The sequence below is a fragment of the Monocercomonoides exilis genome, assembly GCF_001643675.1.
Source record: "Monocercomonoides exilis strain PA203 chromosome Unknown scaffold27-1312184, whole genome shotgun sequence".
Lineage (NCBI taxonomy): Eukaryota > Preaxostyla > Oxymonadida > Polymastigidae > Monocercomonoides > Monocercomonoides exilis.
The window spans coordinates 1223179-1240312 of record NW_027150572.1 but is presented as its reverse complement, the minus strand read 5'-3'; the positions used below and the strand labels follow the sequence as shown (position 1 = coordinate 1240312).

At 33.1% G+C, this 17134-nt stretch overlaps 5 protein-coding genes across 5 annotated transcripts; 2 read left to right on the top strand and 3 right to left on the bottom strand.

The window, feature by feature from the left end:
- Positions 1–48: 48 nt before the first annotated feature.
- Positions 49–540, bottom strand: MONOS_13836 (uncharacterized protein; the record flags this gene model as incomplete). The annotated part of the gene is made up of 1 exon (XM_067866575.1): positions 49–540. The coding sequence occupies one exon, from the start codon at positions 538–540 to the stop codon at positions 49–51; it is 492 nt and encodes a 163-aa protein (XP_067726092.1).
- A 147-nt stretch (positions 541–687) lies between these two features.
- Positions 688–3013, bottom strand: MONOS_17707 (uncharacterized protein). Its single transcript, XM_067870653.1, has 4 exons — positions 2908–3013; positions 2727–2794; positions 2169–2665; positions 688–2109 (listed from the first exon to the last, which is right to left on the bottom strand). The coding sequence occupies exons 2-4, from the start codon at positions 2791–2793 to the stop codon at positions 1339–1341; spliced, it is 1335 nt and encodes a 444-aa protein (XP_067726091.1). The 5' UTR covers position 2794; positions 2908–3013; the 3' UTR covers positions 688–1338.
- A 200-nt stretch (positions 3014–3213) lies between these two features.
- MONOS_13837 (uncharacterized protein) lies at positions 3214–4075 on the top strand. The gene has a single exon (XM_067866576.1). The coding sequence runs from the start codon at positions 3342–3344 to the stop codon at positions 3615–3617; it is 276 nt and encodes a 91-aa protein (XP_067726090.1). The 5' UTR covers positions 3214–3341; the 3' UTR covers positions 3618–4075.
- Positions 4076–5013: 938 nt separating this feature from the next.
- Positions 5014–6724, top strand: MONOS_13838 (uncharacterized protein). The gene is made up of 4 exons (XM_067866577.1): positions 5014–5128; positions 5207–5305; positions 5371–5864; positions 5925–6724. Exons 2-4 carry the CDS (start codon positions 5236–5238, stop codon positions 6660–6662), a joined length of 1302 nt encoding a protein of 433 aa, XP_067726089.1. The 5' UTR covers positions 5014–5128; positions 5207–5235; the 3' UTR covers positions 6663–6724.
- Positions 6725–6966: 242 nt separating this feature from the next.
- MONOS_13839 (uncharacterized protein) lies at positions 6967–12338 on the bottom strand (the record flags this gene model as incomplete). Its single annotated transcript, XM_067866578.1, has 3 exons — positions 6967–11085; positions 11404–12198; positions 12258–12338. The coding sequence occupies 3 exons, from the start codon at positions 12336–12338 to the stop codon at positions 7477–7479; spliced, it is 4485 nt and encodes a 1494-aa protein (XP_067726088.1). The 3' UTR covers positions 6967–7476.
- Positions 12339–17134: the final 4796 nt, after the last annotated feature.

Sequence of the window (17134 nt, the reverse complement as noted above, 5' to 3'; positions counted from 1 at the left end):
CAATTATCCTCATATGTCTTGTATCTTGAAGCGCTGTTATTAAGAAGATTATTCCGTCGCTAAAGCTTGGATTTTCCTCCGGTTCGCATTCTGTGTTACCAACACAATTGCCTTTAGCACTTGGAGTAAATGGTACTCCACTTTCCAGGCTCCCTCGTCAAGTGCGTCGGAAAACCAGCTTTTGGATCGGGAGTGCGAGTGGGCTCTGGATGGAATAAAAGGAGGTGCAGCGAGAAACTCGAACTCTGCTGTTGATTGATCAAGATCACTGGAGTTGATTGAAAAATTGAAAACTGAATTTGAAATTTGATCTCCGAACAGTATCTTGCAGGCTTCATCCAAGTGGCGCTTGGGAGCAGAGTCTGGAGTCATTGCAACATAGTCAGCAAGTTGAGGTGCAGACGATGGAGGAAATGCTAATTTGGCAGCTGCGGAAGTTGGAATAGTGATGGGGATTGGTATGCCCATACTGCCTGTTGGTCCGCTTTGCGGGAATATCCTGCTCAGCCCCGACACAGGTCCTTCCAACAATGTGGACATGTTTCAAATTTTGTGAACGGCAGAGCCCTTAATGAGCCGCTCTCACTTCCATAAAAGAGAGGTGTCGTTGATAGATTGTTTTTGAGAATGAGGGTTCTTCTAACTTTAAATAAAAAAAGGACAATATTATATTAACATGTTATATAATGATTTAATAAATGCTTATATTTCTTCAAAAATGATTAAAGTTCAAAATATACAAATTTAACGTGAGATTAAAAAAGGATTCGATAGGAATGAAAAAAATAACAGTGTTTACAAAAATGTTCAACAAAACGAATCAAGTCATTTTGCCAAAAATGATTCTTTCAACAACATTCAAATAGAACCCTTTTCAAAGTTGTCATTAATTTTCAGTTTTCTCTGTTTCTGTTATTTGAAAAATGAAAATTTCCACTTCTTCTCATTTCTGTTAATAATTTGAGTCTGGATCTCATCCTCTGTCGACTTCTTTCATCTGAAAGTATTTTTAGCATTAATGTTTTATTAAATAAAGAAGATGTTCCAAAGGTGAAAAGATCGATCTATTCGATTAAAAAACAAATGAACATAAACTTTACTCAACAATGTTAGTGACAAATGAAATTTGGTGATTATTGAAAACTCCTGAATAACACACATTTGTTGATATTTCAATTTTGTTATCTTTTAATATTCCAGAAATGAAAAATAGCCCTCGCAAAAATTGCTCAAAAACCCTCAAATGTTCATCAAATTGCGATATGAAAAAAAAAAAAAATTAAAAGTGATGAAAATCATAAAAATTTTGAGTTACAATTTTCAAAGCACTTCATTTCCTCAAACATTTACAAAATAATCAAAAATATTCAACGATAAAGAATGATCATAATAACTTTGATTATACTCTAAAGTCTCATGAAAGCTTGTGATGACATCTTCCAACCCTTCTTCCTCCAACTTTTCAAACATTTTCCTTTTCAACTCTTTTCTTTTCTCTTCATCAGTTTCATCTCCACTATTATTGCTCAATCTTCTAACAATCTGCAAATAGATCGACAAGCAATCGCTGGCTAACCTGTTTTCCAGTTTCAACTGCTGAAGCTCCTCTGAAATAACATCTAAAACCCCACATTTTTCAAATGCATCAACACTTGAATTTTCGTTGTGTGCAAGCATTTTCAAAGCATGAGCACACATTTCCGATATTTCTTGTTCATTATCTCGTGCTGTTCTGAACAGTTCAACAATGAAACGCACCAGTTCGTAAAAATCGTCATCCCACTTGTTGCACATAATGAAAAAATATCCAAGAACATCCAACCATCGAACTATTATTTGTGTTGCTTTCGGTTCTGCTAGACTATTCTCTTTTTCCTCGTCTTCTCTCTTCCAGTCAACGCATTTTGCCAGTTCTTCCAGTTCTCTTTTCACCACCGTTAAAAAATTCATGTATTTCACAACAACAATTTGCGAGTTTGAATTGCTGTTCCAGTTGTTTATCATAAATCGCCATGCACATTGAAATGCCAATTGAGTTAGATTGCGATGATCGTTGTGATGGAATATGATACGTGTTATCTCTTGAAGATGTTGTGCTCCTTTTACCAACTGTTCAGAAATAAAAAAGTATTAACAAACAAAATACTTATTTAAATATATAGACAAACTATTCCTCTACTGCCTTCACTCAGAGCCAGCAATGCCATCTCCACTTCCTTTTCTGTTTCCGGGCTTTCCTCTTTGTCTGATGCAACTTTAAGAAGGCAAGACGTGATTATTGGGGCTAAATTTTCGTGAATACTGTCGTCAGAAAGCAAATAATAGCTTTCGTAAAGTCCGATCAGACGCTTTTCATTTTTCCCCTCCTTTTTGTTCATTTCTTCGAATATCATCAGCTCAAATCTTTTGCATAAGGAAGATTTACCAAAATTACAAATCACTATGTTTTTCATTGCTTTCCAATATCCAATGCATTTCATCAACAGGTAGTCATTATCAGAACCTAATTTTCTATCTTCGATCATTCTTTTAATTTCTTCAAACACGCCAACAGTTAAAGCACCTTTAAGTTCATTTTTATCCATTGCTTTCATCACCGATTCTAATTCTTTGATAATTTCCTTCTGATCTGTTTTATTGAAGTTACGTAAGCCCGAAATCAATTCTTCAAAACGTTTAATTTCATCAATCAGTCCTTAAAAAAGAAAAGAAAAATTGTCACAAACTTGAAAACCTTTCGATGCGGGGCTTCTTTGATAATTCATTAATAAACTTGCTAACAACTGGACCCATTCTGATAAGCAAAAATGCAACAATCAGTTTTTGGTGTTCCCAGTTTACAAATTACATCAGAAAAATTATTGATTTTAATCCTTGTCAAAATAATTGAAGTAACATCACGCAAACTTCAATGATATTTATATATGCTAAATAAATAAACCACAAAAAAACAAAGGAACACGGCTTCACAAAAAGCCAGAAAAGAAATTTTCCAAACAACTTTTTGTTTGATGAACCTTAATATTGATATCAGCGACCATACTAAAATTATTATTATGATTATTTATTTTGTAAGTTTTGGATTGTAATTTTATATTTTAATTGTTGCAATTATTTCTGAACAAAAACAGAGTGTTCAATAAAATGATAGGAAAGCTATCTAACTGACTATTGTTGAAAGAATGTCATTTTTTCGTTTTTTGATTCAATGAATTTCACAGAAAATAAAGCAATTTTGTTTTAATTGATGAAAATAAAAATGCATAAAAAAAATATTTGAAGTGCACAGAGAAAAGGAGAAGAAAAAAGAGCAAAAAGAAGATTCAGATTGTTTGTCCGATATGAAAGGCGATTTAAAAGAGGATGAAGAAGTGGCAGGAGCAGAAGAAGAAGCAGATTGCAAAGTTGAAATGAAAGGAGATTGGACAGAAAATGGAGAAGATGAAGTTGAAGATGAAGAAATCGCATTGATTGAATCTTCAGTCTTCTTTTCACAATTGCTTTCATCATCATCACTCAACTTTTCTCTTTCTCTCTTTCTCCTTCCTTCTTCTCCTTCTTCTTTCTCTTCGCATCTGTCAGCAGACTCAGCAGACTCAGCAGATTCGACTGGCTGAAGCACAATCTCCATTCTGTTTGGTGTCACTTCTCTCCATTCAGATGCTGTTCAGCGATGATGGCACGCCATCCAATGTGCATCTGAGTGGCTGAGCGGTGCTTGTCGAAGGAAACAAGACAAACACTTTCAAAAGGCAGATGCTGACAGAAGTTCAGGCAAAAAAGCACGATGAGTGTGAGTGGCTCAACAGGCGACTGAACGATGCATTCGATTGTTATGAAGAGAATCTGAATACAAAATCGATTTTTGAGGGAAGTTTCAAAGAAGCTTGATATAAAAAATATATCAATGAATTGTGAAAGAATGAAAAAAGAGAGAAAGAGAATAGGAAAGATAAAACATGAAATTATCATTGCAAAAAAGGATAATTTATTTCAATTTTGTACGATTTCTTTCTTTCTTTCATTTTTAATTATTTTTCAAAAAAAAAAAAAAAAATAAAAATAAAAATAAAAAAAAGCAAAAATACAACTCTATAAGGATAACACACCTTAATCTGATCAAACACATCAACCGCAGTTTGGTCTGTTTTGTCAGATTCATTTCTGCATCGCTCGAATTATTTCATGACTTGCACCGAAATACACAATGAAAGGCTAAATAATGAAAATCAGCAAAATAATCCAAAAAGATGGTTTTCTATAAAACGCAACAAGCGTCTTTACAGATAAATACACATTAAACGATAACACCATTAAGCGAGTAATGCGTTGAAATGAATTCAAAATCCAGCATGTGTTTGATTCTGCATGTTGCATAAATCTTCCTTCCCCATCTCGAGTTTTGTTCATCTTTATATAGCTTCAAAGCCTTTTGGAATAGAATCTCTTTCAATGCTCATTTAGCAATGATGTCCTTTGTTGCCTTGAAAAATTCTCTTATGCGTTCAATTATCATGCGCCCAATCATCAAAAAACTGCGAATTGTTGAAAGCTTGATTCCCTTCCATCAATCTTCCTTCAGGCTGGATGGCCAACTCTAGAAACGAACAAATTACAAAATTATCCTTATAATCTGTAGCTTCACTCAACATATTAATTTTGAAGCCACCACAAAAGCCAGTAAACGCTTTGATACAATAGAAAAAATCATTTCGATGAAATAAAGCCTCAACATAACTCTAAATGTTAGCACATAAATTAAAACATCAACGTTTGTTCTTTTAATTTTGAGTTGAATGAAGTATATGCACGATTAATCATCAAACGGTTGCTTTTTTGTCTCTTCTTCGAAATGTTCTTTTCAAAGTCTTTTCGTTTGTTCTTCATGTGGTCAATAATGTTAAAATAGAAAAAAATTGGTATTTGATGTCAACTATATGTGGCAAATATCCCAACATGTCAAAGTTTTCAATCGAAATGCCATCCATTTCAATGAAATGAATTATTGTTGGCTCGATCAGTGCAAAATTAAATTCTTTCGTATTCGACTTAATATAGCCTGTATCGTTGGCTTCTTTGTGATTTCTTTTTTAACATAGATATTTTTTCAACTGGTCAAAGGAATTGAGTTTGGACTTTATCTTTGTTTTGTCAATTTTCGACAATATTGTTTTTGTTTTACTGTTTTTAATTTGAAATTTTGCAGCAAATTGATCTTTGCTAATAATAGACAGGATGGAAATGTATGATGAGGAAAAATCCAATGATGATGTTCAGGAGCAATCACTTGCAGATAAGTTTTTAAGTTTGTTCATATTTTCTATTTTTTGAATGTTCAGCGCTTTCCCTCATTAATTAATTTTTTTTAAGAGTTGTTTTCTGAACTGGAGGAATGCACTGAGGAAGGGCAAAAACAGAAAATTCTTGAACTGAACAAATTAATTGATGAAATGAATAACGAAGAATTCAGATATGTTTTCACAAAAGAACTGTTCAATAAAATCGATCAAATGATTGAAGAAGATAAACTGACGATGGGAAATGCAATCTTGCTGTTGAAGCACATGGGATATTGCAACGCGCTATTAAACATAAAATACTTCGGTTTTTTGTATTCTTCGTTGAAGAGAAGATTTAGGGAGATGATTGACGATGAAGAGAAGAAAAAAGAGAAAAGAAATGAAAAGCTTCTTACTGAACTTTGTGAATGCTATCTTTTGTTAAACATTGGGGCTTCATCACAATTGATATCTGTTTGCGTGCCATGTCTTCTGAAAGCTGCGTTGAAGAAAGATGAAAACGAGGAAGCTCAAAAAGAAGTGGAAATGGCTCTTTTGGCATTGAGTTGCATTTTCTCGCATTATGTTTGAACATCGCTTTTGTATTTTTTAAGTTATTGATATTTTTTCTTATTTTTTGAACAGAAAATTGAAAAAGATCTATATCTGAATGAAATCAAAGAAATCATCCAACATCATCAAGGACATCGGAATCTCTCGCGACTTGCCTATCAGTCTGCTTGGTCATTTTTGGTGTTCAGATATTGCAAGGGTTTCTCATCTGAAATCGTAATTGTGAATGAGCTGCATTTTATAAGAGATGCAACAAAAGAACTGGAAGAGTTGTCGAAGAGCGTGGATTGGAAGAAGAAAAAGGAAGAGATGGGGGAAACAGAAAGGAAAGCAATGGACATTATTTCGAGATGGATCCGCTCAATTTATTATTACTTAAAATCATGTCATTTGTGGAATGAAGAATATGTTGGACTTATCAGCCGCATTGTTGATGTGCTTCGAGCATCAAGAGATAATCACAGTGAAATAGGTGAGGAATGCATTCAATCATTTGAAGCAGCAGCCGAAAATAGAGCAGTGAAACTTGATGCCTTGCTGAAAAGTGGTGCCATTGATGCTGCTTTGGAGGAGATTCCAAAATCAACGTTGAATGAAAGAATGACATCTGAAATCTTGAGATTTTTTCATTTGATTTCAATGCGTTTCAAAGGAAAGGGAGAAGTGAAAACTACGGAGGAGGAAAGAAAAGAGTTGAAAAGGAAAATATTTAAAAAGATGGAAGAAGAGGGATTCGAAGATATCATTATTAGCTTTTATGAAAAGTTTAGGTACATTTTTGCAAATCATAACGTATTTATTAATCTTTGAATATTTCAGTTTATTTTGTAAATGCTTGAGAAAATGAAGCTCAATAAATATTTGAACTCAAATGTATTATTTTTCTTTTTTTTCATCATTTTTCAATTTTTTTTCCAATTTAACAAAACGAACAAACATGGAGAAATTTTTGTTTTAATGGAGAAAAATAATTTCATTTTTTGAACAAAACCCACGATTTGTTCCAAACTTCTTCTGCTTTCTTATCTTCACAAGTTAAACGTTTTGTGTTAAATAATTCAGAAAAATTTTATTGATTAACGATTCAGATTTAAAAATGCTGTGTGGAATATTATTTTGTTATTTAATTAATATTTTCCTAATTGTTCGTTTTTCGATTTTATTATTTAAAAAAAAAATTAAATGTGCCAATAAATAACTAACCCAACAACTTGCAATCAACTTTGTAAAAGGGTATGTACGAAGCGCTTTCCGTTTGAGATGAGAAACGCAAATGAAAGACAATAAAATCAGAAGAAGAAGAAGAAAAATAATATTTTTTGGAAAAATTTTTTGGAAAAATAAAAAAAAAATAGAAGATATTATTTTCTTAACGTAAAAATAATTCTTTGCAGGCAAGCGAGTGAATAGATAATTTAATACATAGACACAAAAAAATATGAAGGGGAAAAAAGCAGAAGAATAAGAAACAAAGAAATAGAGAAAGAAAGAAAGAAAGAAAATTTTGTAAATAAATAAATAGCTAGATTAACAGAAAGATAAAATAGATAGGAAAATAAAAGAAAAGAAAGACAAACAGACAAACAGCCAAACAACCAAACAACCAAGCAAACAAGCAAACATTTCACTTTCTCCTTCTTTCTGTTGTTGTAACCACATCCACCTTCATCTTCTGTGCTTCTATCAAACACTCCGTTTTCCTGTCAAAAAGAGGAGCTCCAGACGCTGCAGCTAATCTGAGCCTGCTCTCCATTGCAGACGAAGACTTGCTCAAATTGCATGTTTGGCTTTGTTTATTCGTTTTATTCGTCTTGTTTAATTTGATTGAATTGATTGAATTGATTGACTGACTTAATTTATTCGATTTTATTGAATAGCTCAAAGGATTTTGAATGCTTTTATTGATTGGACTGCTTTTACTGCTTTTAATGCTTTTATTGCTAAGATTACTAAGATTCCTTGAATTGCTAAGAGGAGTGGCATAAGGTGGAAGAGAAGAGGAAGAAGAGGCTGCTTGTGGTGTGCGGGCAGATAGCTGACGGGAGCTGTTTGACTGGGAAAGAGAAGGAGAAAGAGAAGGAGGAGAAGAAAGAGAAGAAGAAGAAAGAGAAAGAGAACGTGAAGAAGGAGGAGAAGAAAGAGGAGAAGAAGCAAAAGAATGAGAAAGAGGGCGTGTTGGAGCATTGCGATAGAAATGGAGAGGCATTTCTCGTTTCTTCTGAACTTTTGCCTTCTCTTTCTCTTTCTCTTTCTCTTTCTCTTTCTCTTTCTCCTTCAATCTTTGCCTCTCTTCAGAAGTTGAAATCGAAATATCACTCAATTTTGTTGCTGTTTCAGATTTTCCCTTTGAAATCTGCTGTTTTTGCGTGTTTGACTCAAAATGTCTGTTAAATTCAACATTTTCAGTTTTTTCTTCGTTTTCTTCATTTCCTGTTTTGCTTGTGTTATCTTCTTTTTCTTTCTTTTCTCCTTTTCTTTCTTCTTCTTCCTTTTCTTCTTCTTCTTCCTCCTCCTCCTCTTCATCATCATCATCATCTTCTTCTTCTTCTTCAATCTTCACAAACGGATTTCTCTTCAAAAGCGGAGATTTCTCTTCCATCGGAATAGCAGGCTCCTTCTCAGTCACAAAACAAGCATCTTTTTCTGCAATTTCTGAAGAATTTGATAGAAAAGAAGAAGAAGAAGAAGATGATGATGATGATGATGATGATGAATTTTTCATTTTTGTATTGGATTTCAATGGAATTGCTCTTTTATTCACATATTCTCCTTTGTTTGTTTTATTTTCATTCAAATTCTTATTCTTCTTCTCCTTTTCCTTTTCCTTCTTCTCCTCCTCTTTCATTCCATTCGAAATGTTTCTTCTCATTTTGTTTGAACGCTTTTCTGGCAAAACAGGCTCAGCCACAACAAACACAGGACAATCTGTTAATACTTTTTTAGTTCTGAATGAAGAATCTTTCATATTCTTCTCCTTTCTCTCTTTCCCTCCCTTCTCCTTCTCCTTCTCCTTCTCCTTCTCCTTCTCCACTTTCCTCCTAAACACAATCCTCACCCCCTCGCTCCTCGCCCTCTCCACTCTTTCTCCGATTTCCCTCTCTATTTTCATTCGCAACGGCGATTTTGCCTCAATTTGGCTGCGACAAAGCGAATCGCGGTAGATTTTGATGGCTTGGAGTGTCTGCACTTCATTCAGAAGACGAGTGCCTGGCTGAGAGAAGGAAGGAGGGGAGAGGAAAGGAGAAGAAGAAGAAGGAGAAAGAGAAGAAAGAGAAGAAGATGGAGAAGAGAAAGAAGAGGAAGAGGAAGAAAGAGAAGAAGATGATGATGATGTTATTGTTGTGTTGAGAGAACGAGAAGTGGCAAGAGGAGTGGCAAGTGGAGAACAAGAACGAGAAGAACGAGAAGAAAAGAAAGAAGAAGAAGAAGAAGAAGAAGAAGAAGAAGAGCGAGATGTGTTAAGAGGGGTATGAAAGGCAAAGGAAGAAGAAGAAGAAGAGGGAGAAAGAGAAAGAGAAAGAGAAGAAGAAAGAGGAGAAGAAAATGAACGAGAAAGAGGAGAAGAAGAAGGAGAAGCACTTCTGCTTCGGAGATTCAAAGGAAAACGAGAAGAAGAAAATGAAGAAGAAGAAGAAGAAAGAGAAGGAGGAGAATTATACTTTGGAGAATCAAATGAATTTCTTCTTCCATTTCTGAAAGGAGAAGAAGAAGGAGAAGAAAGAGAAGAAGAAGAAGAAGCAACTTTATGAGCGTTTTTAGAGGCAGCCAAAGAAGAAGTATCGACCCAACAAGAAGAAGAAGAATTTCCAACTTTCAAGTTGAGTTTCAAGCGATGTGGCTGAGTGGAGAGAGAAGGAGGAGAGGAGAAGGGAGGAAGAGGAGAAGAAGAAGAGGAAGAGGAGGAAGAACGAGAAGAAGAGGAAGAAGAAGGAGAATGAGAAGAAGAGGAAGAGGAAGAAGAAGAAGAACGAAGAGGAAGAGTTTTGTGAGGAAGAGAATGACGAGGTTTAATTTGAGATTGTTTGGTCGAATCGAATGGTTTGTTTGACATTCTGTTGGACGAAGGGGAAGATGTTGGACGAGAAAGAGAATGAGAAAGAGAATGAAAACGAGGAGAAGAAAAAGAAGAAAGCAAAACAGCAGCTGATTTTGGTCTTTTCAATACGTTCTTCTCCTTCTCCTCCTTCACCTTCTTCTCTTTCTCTTTCTCTTTCTCATTTGAAGCAGCAAATTTTCTGTATATTTGGAAGTTGTGGAAACTGAGTTCGTGTTCTGAAGGCTCATTTTGCCTCTCAAACACAATTTGTTTATCAGAAGAAGAAGAAGATTTCTTTACTTCTCTTTCTCTTTCTCCTCCTTCTTTTTCTTCCCCTCCTTCTTCTCCTTCTTCTCTTCTTTCTTCTTCTCTTTCTCTGCTTTTTCCCATCGCTTCGTTCACAGAATCCCTTCCCTCATAAAACGACCCTCTCATTTCAATCTCTTCTTCTTCTTCTTCTTCTTCTTTTCGTCTCTTTCCTCCTCTTTCTCCTCCTCTTCCTTTTATTCCTTCTCTTCCTCTTCCTTCTTTTCCTTCTTCTCTTTCTCTTTCTTCTTCTTCTTCTTCTTCTTCTTCTTCTTCTTCAGCCAAACGAATAAAAGGACCAAAAGTTGATGGAGCTCTTGGCACTTTGAATGGTTTGCTCTGTCGAAAAGAGTTTTGAGTGTTGCTTTTGAAAATACAACCAGAAGAAGAAGAAGAAGAAGAAGAAGGACGAATAACTCTTCGAAGACGCACTTTTGGAGTGAGTGTAGCATTTTTCACTGAATTTCTTTCTTCTTCTTTGTCTTCTTCTCTTTCTCTCCTTCCATTTATGTTATTTATGTTATTTTTGCTAATTTTCCCTGTTTTTTCACTTTCTCTTTGAAAATTCGTGTTTCTGTCTGAATGAAAAGGAAGGGCAAATCTTTTGGCTGTTTTTAGCTGCCTTCGAAGCTCACTTTCAGGAAGAGAACGAGCAAATGAAGAGGAAGAAGAGGAAGAAGAAGAAGAAGGTGAAGAATAAGGTGAAGAGGAAGAAGAAGAAATATGATTTTTATTTGAAGAGGAGGAAGAGGAGGAGGGGGAACAAGAAGAAGAGCGAGCTTTGGAAGAAGGAAGAGGAAGATGAGGAGATGATGAAGGAGAAGAAGAAGTTGATAGAGAACGGCGCAGTAAGCGAGGATAATTGAAAGTTCCTGTGCGATTTGATGGAGTCTGAATAACATGGAAGAAGAGGAAGAAGAAAAGGAAAAGGAAAAAGAGGACAAAGAGGAAGAAGAAAAAGAAAAGATATATGCAAAAATTGTGAAAATGATTCAAACAAACAAACAGAATAAAAAAAGATGTTTATGTTCATTAAAAATTCACGTTCAAATGGAAAGAAAAATGAAAACGAAAATGAAAAGCATAAATCAAAAAATCATAAATTATTATTAATAAATAATCAATAATAATAATAATAATAATAAATAATAATAACAAACTCAAAATTTCTTTCGAATCGCGTACACACACAAATAAAAACCCACAAACCATTTTCCTTGAGCTGCTCATTTGTTTGTTTTCTCTTCTTCCTCCTTTCGCTTCTTTGTCTTCTTTGTCTGTCTCAGCAAGCTCCACAACATACGTCTGCCCGCCCACACAAAACGGCTTGTTCACAAGCTTCTTCAGCTGCTCCGAATTGACAGAGCGAAGGGGAGAAGGGGAAGAAGAAGAATTTGAACGAGGAAGAGAAGAAGAAGAAGAAGAAGAAGAAGATAGCGATGATGATGATGGTAATGATGTTCGAGAAATGGAACGAGAATTGCGAGAGAACCTCTCATTCAGCAAGTGCTTGTTGGAAGTGATTGCTTTTGATGTATATGAAGAGACAGAAAAAGATGAAGACGACGAAGAAGAACGGGGAAATGAAAGAAGCGACGTCGGCGGGTTTCTTTGTGCTGGTGGAGATTGCGATGCAAAATCGAATTTGGAGCGTTTTGGTTGCTGAGATGCTAATTGCGTAGGTGAGGCAGATACTTTTTTCTTCAGAATTGTTGTTACAGATGGGCTTGATTTCAGACTCTCAGAAGATTCTTTGGACTCTGTTGTAACTCTCAAGAGATGCTCTGAAAAGGCTGAAATCCTTGCTCCCTTGCTATTTAATCCAAGTCTCTGGCATGGATTGTTAGATGAACAACAATCGATCTCTTTCGTTTTGTCAAAGGAAGTTGTCATATGAACTAAATTAGGTTCCACAAATCCTTTCTCTGTTGCGTCAGAGCGTTTTTCAAATTGATGCTTTTCAAAAGTAGTTATTTTTTGAATTTGTTGATTTTGCGGAATTGCCTTTGATAAAACGTAGTTAGTGCTTTCGCTAAAAAAGAAAAGACAAAACAAGCACATACCACATGAATGTCCAACAAATTTGATCCTGCAGTTTGGGATGTTGACAAAGGCATTTCCATTTCGCTTTTTAATTCCTTCATTTTGAAAAAGAAAATTCCAACAGATTTCATGTTTGTTCAAAGTTAAATTAGAAATTCTCAAAAAATACTGTGAAAATAGCATCAACGATTAACCTTTTTTTTAATGTTAATAAAAAATTATCAGTATAGTAGATAAATTTTATTCAAATCGTGAATTGGTTACTTTCAAAATGGAAGACATAACCCTAAATTACTTATCTTTTATTTTTTTTTAATATTTATATTTAAATATGTGCTTTTAATTTGTTGATTAATTTGGAAAAAAAAATTTAATATTACTTATCAATGTTTGCTATCATATTCCAATTCTTGGGTTGTTTTTTTATCAGGATATTTTTTTATATGGGAATAAAAAAAATTTTTCAACTTCACGAAAGCATGTTTGATTCTTTTAAAAAAGAATTCTTGAAATAAATATAGTCAATTAACTCTCTTTTGATTATTTTTCTGGAATTTTCTTGTTTGCTTTCATCTCCAGAATTATTTTCAAAAAAAACTTTTTTTCGAGGAATTTTCCTTTTCTTTGGTTTTTTATCCTCAAACAATTTTTTTTCCACAGTTTTTTCATTATCATCATTCCTTATCTTCTATTCTTTCATTTTCTTTTGATTTCTCCATTCATCCAAAAAATCTTTGTCGGTAATTATTTTTCCATGAAAATCAAATCTGTGGTTCTTTTTCTTCAGTGTGACAGAAGGCTCATCAAACAACGTTGAAAGAACAGCATTACATTGATTTGATAACATTCCACTTTTGACAAACGAAGAAACAATTGTTTCAGGCAATAATGCTGTTTGCAGAGCCTGATGAATGGCATCTTCAATTGCTTTTCTTCGAAGAGAGACAGATGAAGAAGAAGGAACGACACATTTAGTGTTAAAACATTTTTTGAAGACGGTTAATACTCCACAATCGAGAGTCTGAGTGAGATGTGTGCTGTGAGGAATGAAAATCACCACGTCGATGGAGGCATCAGCGAATTTTTTGTCAAATGTCGGACTGAGCTCTTTATGGATGAGAGTCCAATAGTAGAAGGTATCTTTCTTCATCTTTGTTCAAAAGAGTTCGTCTTTCCACGATTCCTGGAAAAAGAACATCTTCTGTTTATCTTTCAAAATATTGCTTCGGTCATCCAGCCATCGTTGTCTTCTAAGGTATTTATTGAAGATCTGAGCATCACACGCAGTTCAGCTGGAATCTTCTTTGAAGGCCAAAAAACGATGCTTTTCAAAGAATAACCGTCTGCAGCAGCTGCGACGCACAGCGTGGTGTTTTGCATGTTTGTGGGTGTTTTGTTAAATCCAGCTGGCGAATCTGAAGGATGTACAACAAGCTTTTTGGTGGTATCTGAGAGGCGAAGTGAAGACTCGTCGGTATTATATATCAAAGAAGAAGAATATTCGTTTGTATTATGATGTTGAAGTTCATTGAAAGGCTGGAGAGTTTGTTTGTTCGATACAGCTAATCGTTGAATATCAACGTTTCTTGGAATAGATTCTTTGATGTGTGGATTCCTTTTAACGAATGAGAAGTGGGATGACTTCGAAATTTTGACTTCTTCTTTTTCTTCTTCGAATAGGTTTTTTTGTTAATCAGAAATGACAGATTCCATCTGAAATAAAATAATAATTGATTTTGATTTGTTTATAAATGATGAGGCTAACCAATTGTTTCATTTGAGAAACAGAAATGCTCACACTACTTGAACTTTTGCAACGAATAACATCCTTTTCTGTTTTCTTTTCTTCTTTTGTTAGAAACTCTGGGTGATCAATTTTACCGACTTTTCTTTTATTTTCCAAAGCTGCAATCGCTCTGTTAATGGCTGAATAGCTGAACTTGTGCAGATTAGCTGCGTCAACTATCCTTTCCTTTTCATCCAAAACAATAGTTGCAATTCGTTCCAAACGAATTTTTATTTGTTTATAAACAAGTGACATCATTTGATTTCTAATGTTTTACAACCCTTGTTCTGTTTTGTTTTTGATAACACTCATGACAAAAAAATTTTTGGTAATGATCTAATTTTTATTTTTTTAAAAAATTTTTTTTTGAAATGAAAAAAAAATTAAAAAAATTTTTTTTCGATTAATTTCAAACTTAATAAGCCCCGTTGCTATAACCTAATCTCTTCAGGGGATGCACTTATCAGAGATGGAGGAGCTGACTTTCCCATCTCCCCCTCATCAGAGATTAGGTATAGTAATTTAATCTGAAATTCTTATTTCTGACTTTTTCTAATATATCAAAAATATGATAAAATATCCAAAAATTGGAAGAAATAATTCATTATAAAATTTTTTGTCCAGATAAAAAAATGTCCGGATAAAAAAACCACACTAATTTATTATTATTCTTTTCTCAAACTATCATTTTCGTGTCAAAATTGGAATTTCTGAATAAAAATATTTGGTTGTGTGTGCACATCCAATCAATGCGGATCCTTTCGTGAAACTTGTGAACAAATTTTAAATTTTCAAAAATAACATTTCAATTTGTCAATCATTTAAAAATCAGAAAAAGATTTTTATTTGAAATCAGTTTTCTATAAGATCCGAATTTGTAATCAAATATTGCTTTAAACAGAAACAAACAAATATTAATTGAAATGTATTTTTTAACAATTGAACTTTATAAACAGAGTGTCTGTGTGTAATAATAAGTGAATCAAAATTTTCTTAAACAAAAATTTCTGTTTAAGAATTTTCTTTAAATATTGAAAATTGTATATTGAATAGATATTATTTCATTTAATGCTCAATTTTTCGAAAAAAAATGATCTCATATTTCGTTACACTGAACATCAACAATAAAAGATTCACTTCTTAAAAAATCGAAAATATGAACCAACAGTTTAGAAAGAGAAAAATCACATTCAGTTGTTGTTATTATCAAACATGTTCATGCTTTGTAATTGAAATTATTTTTTTTTTCAAAAACAAAAATAAGAACAATTTTCCTGTTGATTGATAAAATTATTTGTTAAAAATATGTGATCTGAATATCCAAATAAAAGGAAATTTCCAAATTTAAAAACTTATAACATAATAATTATATTACAATTTTTGATTGATCCTCCTTCATTCATAATAACTGATTTTAGGCGTTTGGACATCGAATGAACAAGTTTATTAATAATATCCAATTCAATTTCATTCCAGGCAGCAATAATTGATTTTTTTAGCTCATTCGCGTCTTTATTTGGTTTTCCATCATTGAAAACTTTCCCAGATAAAATGCTCCACACATTTTCGATAATATTAAAATCTGGAGAATAAAGGGGCTATTCAACGTTGGTAATTGAAAAATCTCTAACAACATTTTGCACTTTTGAAAGATCGATTAATAGGTTAATTTTCGAAGATAAAACTCCAATTATTTTTGAACCACTTGCGTTCATTATAAATCAATGAAAACTTAATTATTCGACAATATTCCTCAGAATTCATTGTTTCGCTGACAAAAACGATTGGCGATTCGAAAACATAACACACTGTGGCCAATATCTTTTTTTTTTCATGTTTATTCTGACTTTGATAATCGAGTATTTCTTCATAATCATTTTCAATCCATTCCATTCTTGTATAATCTGGTCCCAAATAAATTGATCTTTTTTCATCAGCGAAAATAATCAGCTTTCATAATTCATCATCCGTTTTATGGTTTTTTGTATATTTATTTCTCTTCAAATATGCAATTATTTATATGAAACGCTTGATTTTTCTCTTTGTATATTTTCTATTTATAAAGTGCAATAATCGATGAGCAGTCCAGTTGCTGTAATTCACGCAAAGATAATCGGTTCGATCTCTGGCTCTTCGAATTTGCATTGATTTTGATTCTTTTTTTCTCAGTAAAGCTAGCGTGAAAAAAAGTGATCTTCCAAGTTTGTTTCTGACCAGCAGTTTTTATTGCAAATGGTTTGTTTTTGATTTTTTTTTGCTGAATTGACAGATATATTCAATAACGAGTAATTTTATTAATTTCTTTTCTTTGATCGCGAAGTTAAAGTTTTTATTTTTTATTTTTCATTTCATTTTATTTTATTTAAAATAATTTTGTTTTATCGTTAGTGTTAAAATTGTGGACACTTTCAATAACTGTGGACAGTGGCTTTATCTCAACCACCATTGACAGTAGCTTTTTAATAATTAACCCAATTATTCCCTCAATGAATATGAATTTATAAGTCAAACAAAAATGAAACAACTTGCTCTGCAGAATTTTGAAAAAAACATTTTTAATTTTCGGAGAAACTATGAGAATTTAATTTCTTTGGGTTTCTCCGAAAATTAAAAATGTTTTTTTCAAAATTCTGCAGAGCAAGTTGTTTCATTTTTGTTTGACTTATAAATTCATATTCATTGAGGGAATAATTGGGTTAATTATTAAAAAGCTACTGTCAATGGTGGTTGAGATAAAGCCACTGTCCACAGTTATTGAAAGTGTCCACCATTATTAACACTAACTATATATTATTTACAAATTTTTTTTGATTCTCATTTTTCGTACAATTAATGAATGAAGTCGATGCATGTTTTTGTTAAAACGGTTTTGAAATGGACGAAATAATTACAAAACTTTCAAGTGATAATCAAACACAAAAAAATTGTATCTGCAAATAGCTTATTCTTCAGAACAACTTTTATGAAAAGGTCCACAGCTAATCAAACAAATGAAAAATGAATATTTTACACCTCTGTGATAAATCAAGTTTTAAAATCATTTGTCGGTCACAAACAACAACAACAACAACAAAAAAAAAGTGGGATTTATTGATCAAACCAACAAAAAAT

Bases quoted from the DNA above. Each gene is read 5' to 3' on its own strand.
- MONOS_13838 (XM_067866577.1), top strand. From the start codon at position 5,236: ATGGAAATGTATGATGAGGAAAAATCCAATGATGATGTTCAGGAGCAA. The intron at 5,306-5,370 runs GTTTGTTCATAT...ATTTTTTTTAAG, and splicing joins ACTTGCAGATAAGTTTTTAA to AGTTGTTTTCTGAACTGGAG. The intron at 5,865-5,924 runs GTTTGAACATCG...TTTTTTGAACAG, and splicing joins GTTGCATTTTCTCGCATTAT to AAAATTGAAAAAGATCTATA.
- MONOS_17707 (XM_067870653.1), bottom strand. From the start codon at position 2,793: ATGGGTCCAGTTGTTAGCAAGTTTATTAATGAATTATCAAAGAAGCCC. The intron at 2,666-2,726 runs GTTTGTGACAAT...AACGTTTTGAAG, and splicing joins CCGCATCGAAAGGTTTTCAA to AATTGATTTCGGGCTTACGT. The intron at 2,110-2,168 runs GTTTGTCTATAT...ATTTCTGAACAG, and splicing joins GTGAAGGCAGTAGAGGAATA to TTGGTAAAAGGAGCACAACA.
- MONOS_13837 (XM_067866576.1), top strand. From the start codon at position 3,342: ATGAAAGGCGATTTAAAAGAGGATGAAGAAGTGGCAGGAGCAGAAGAA.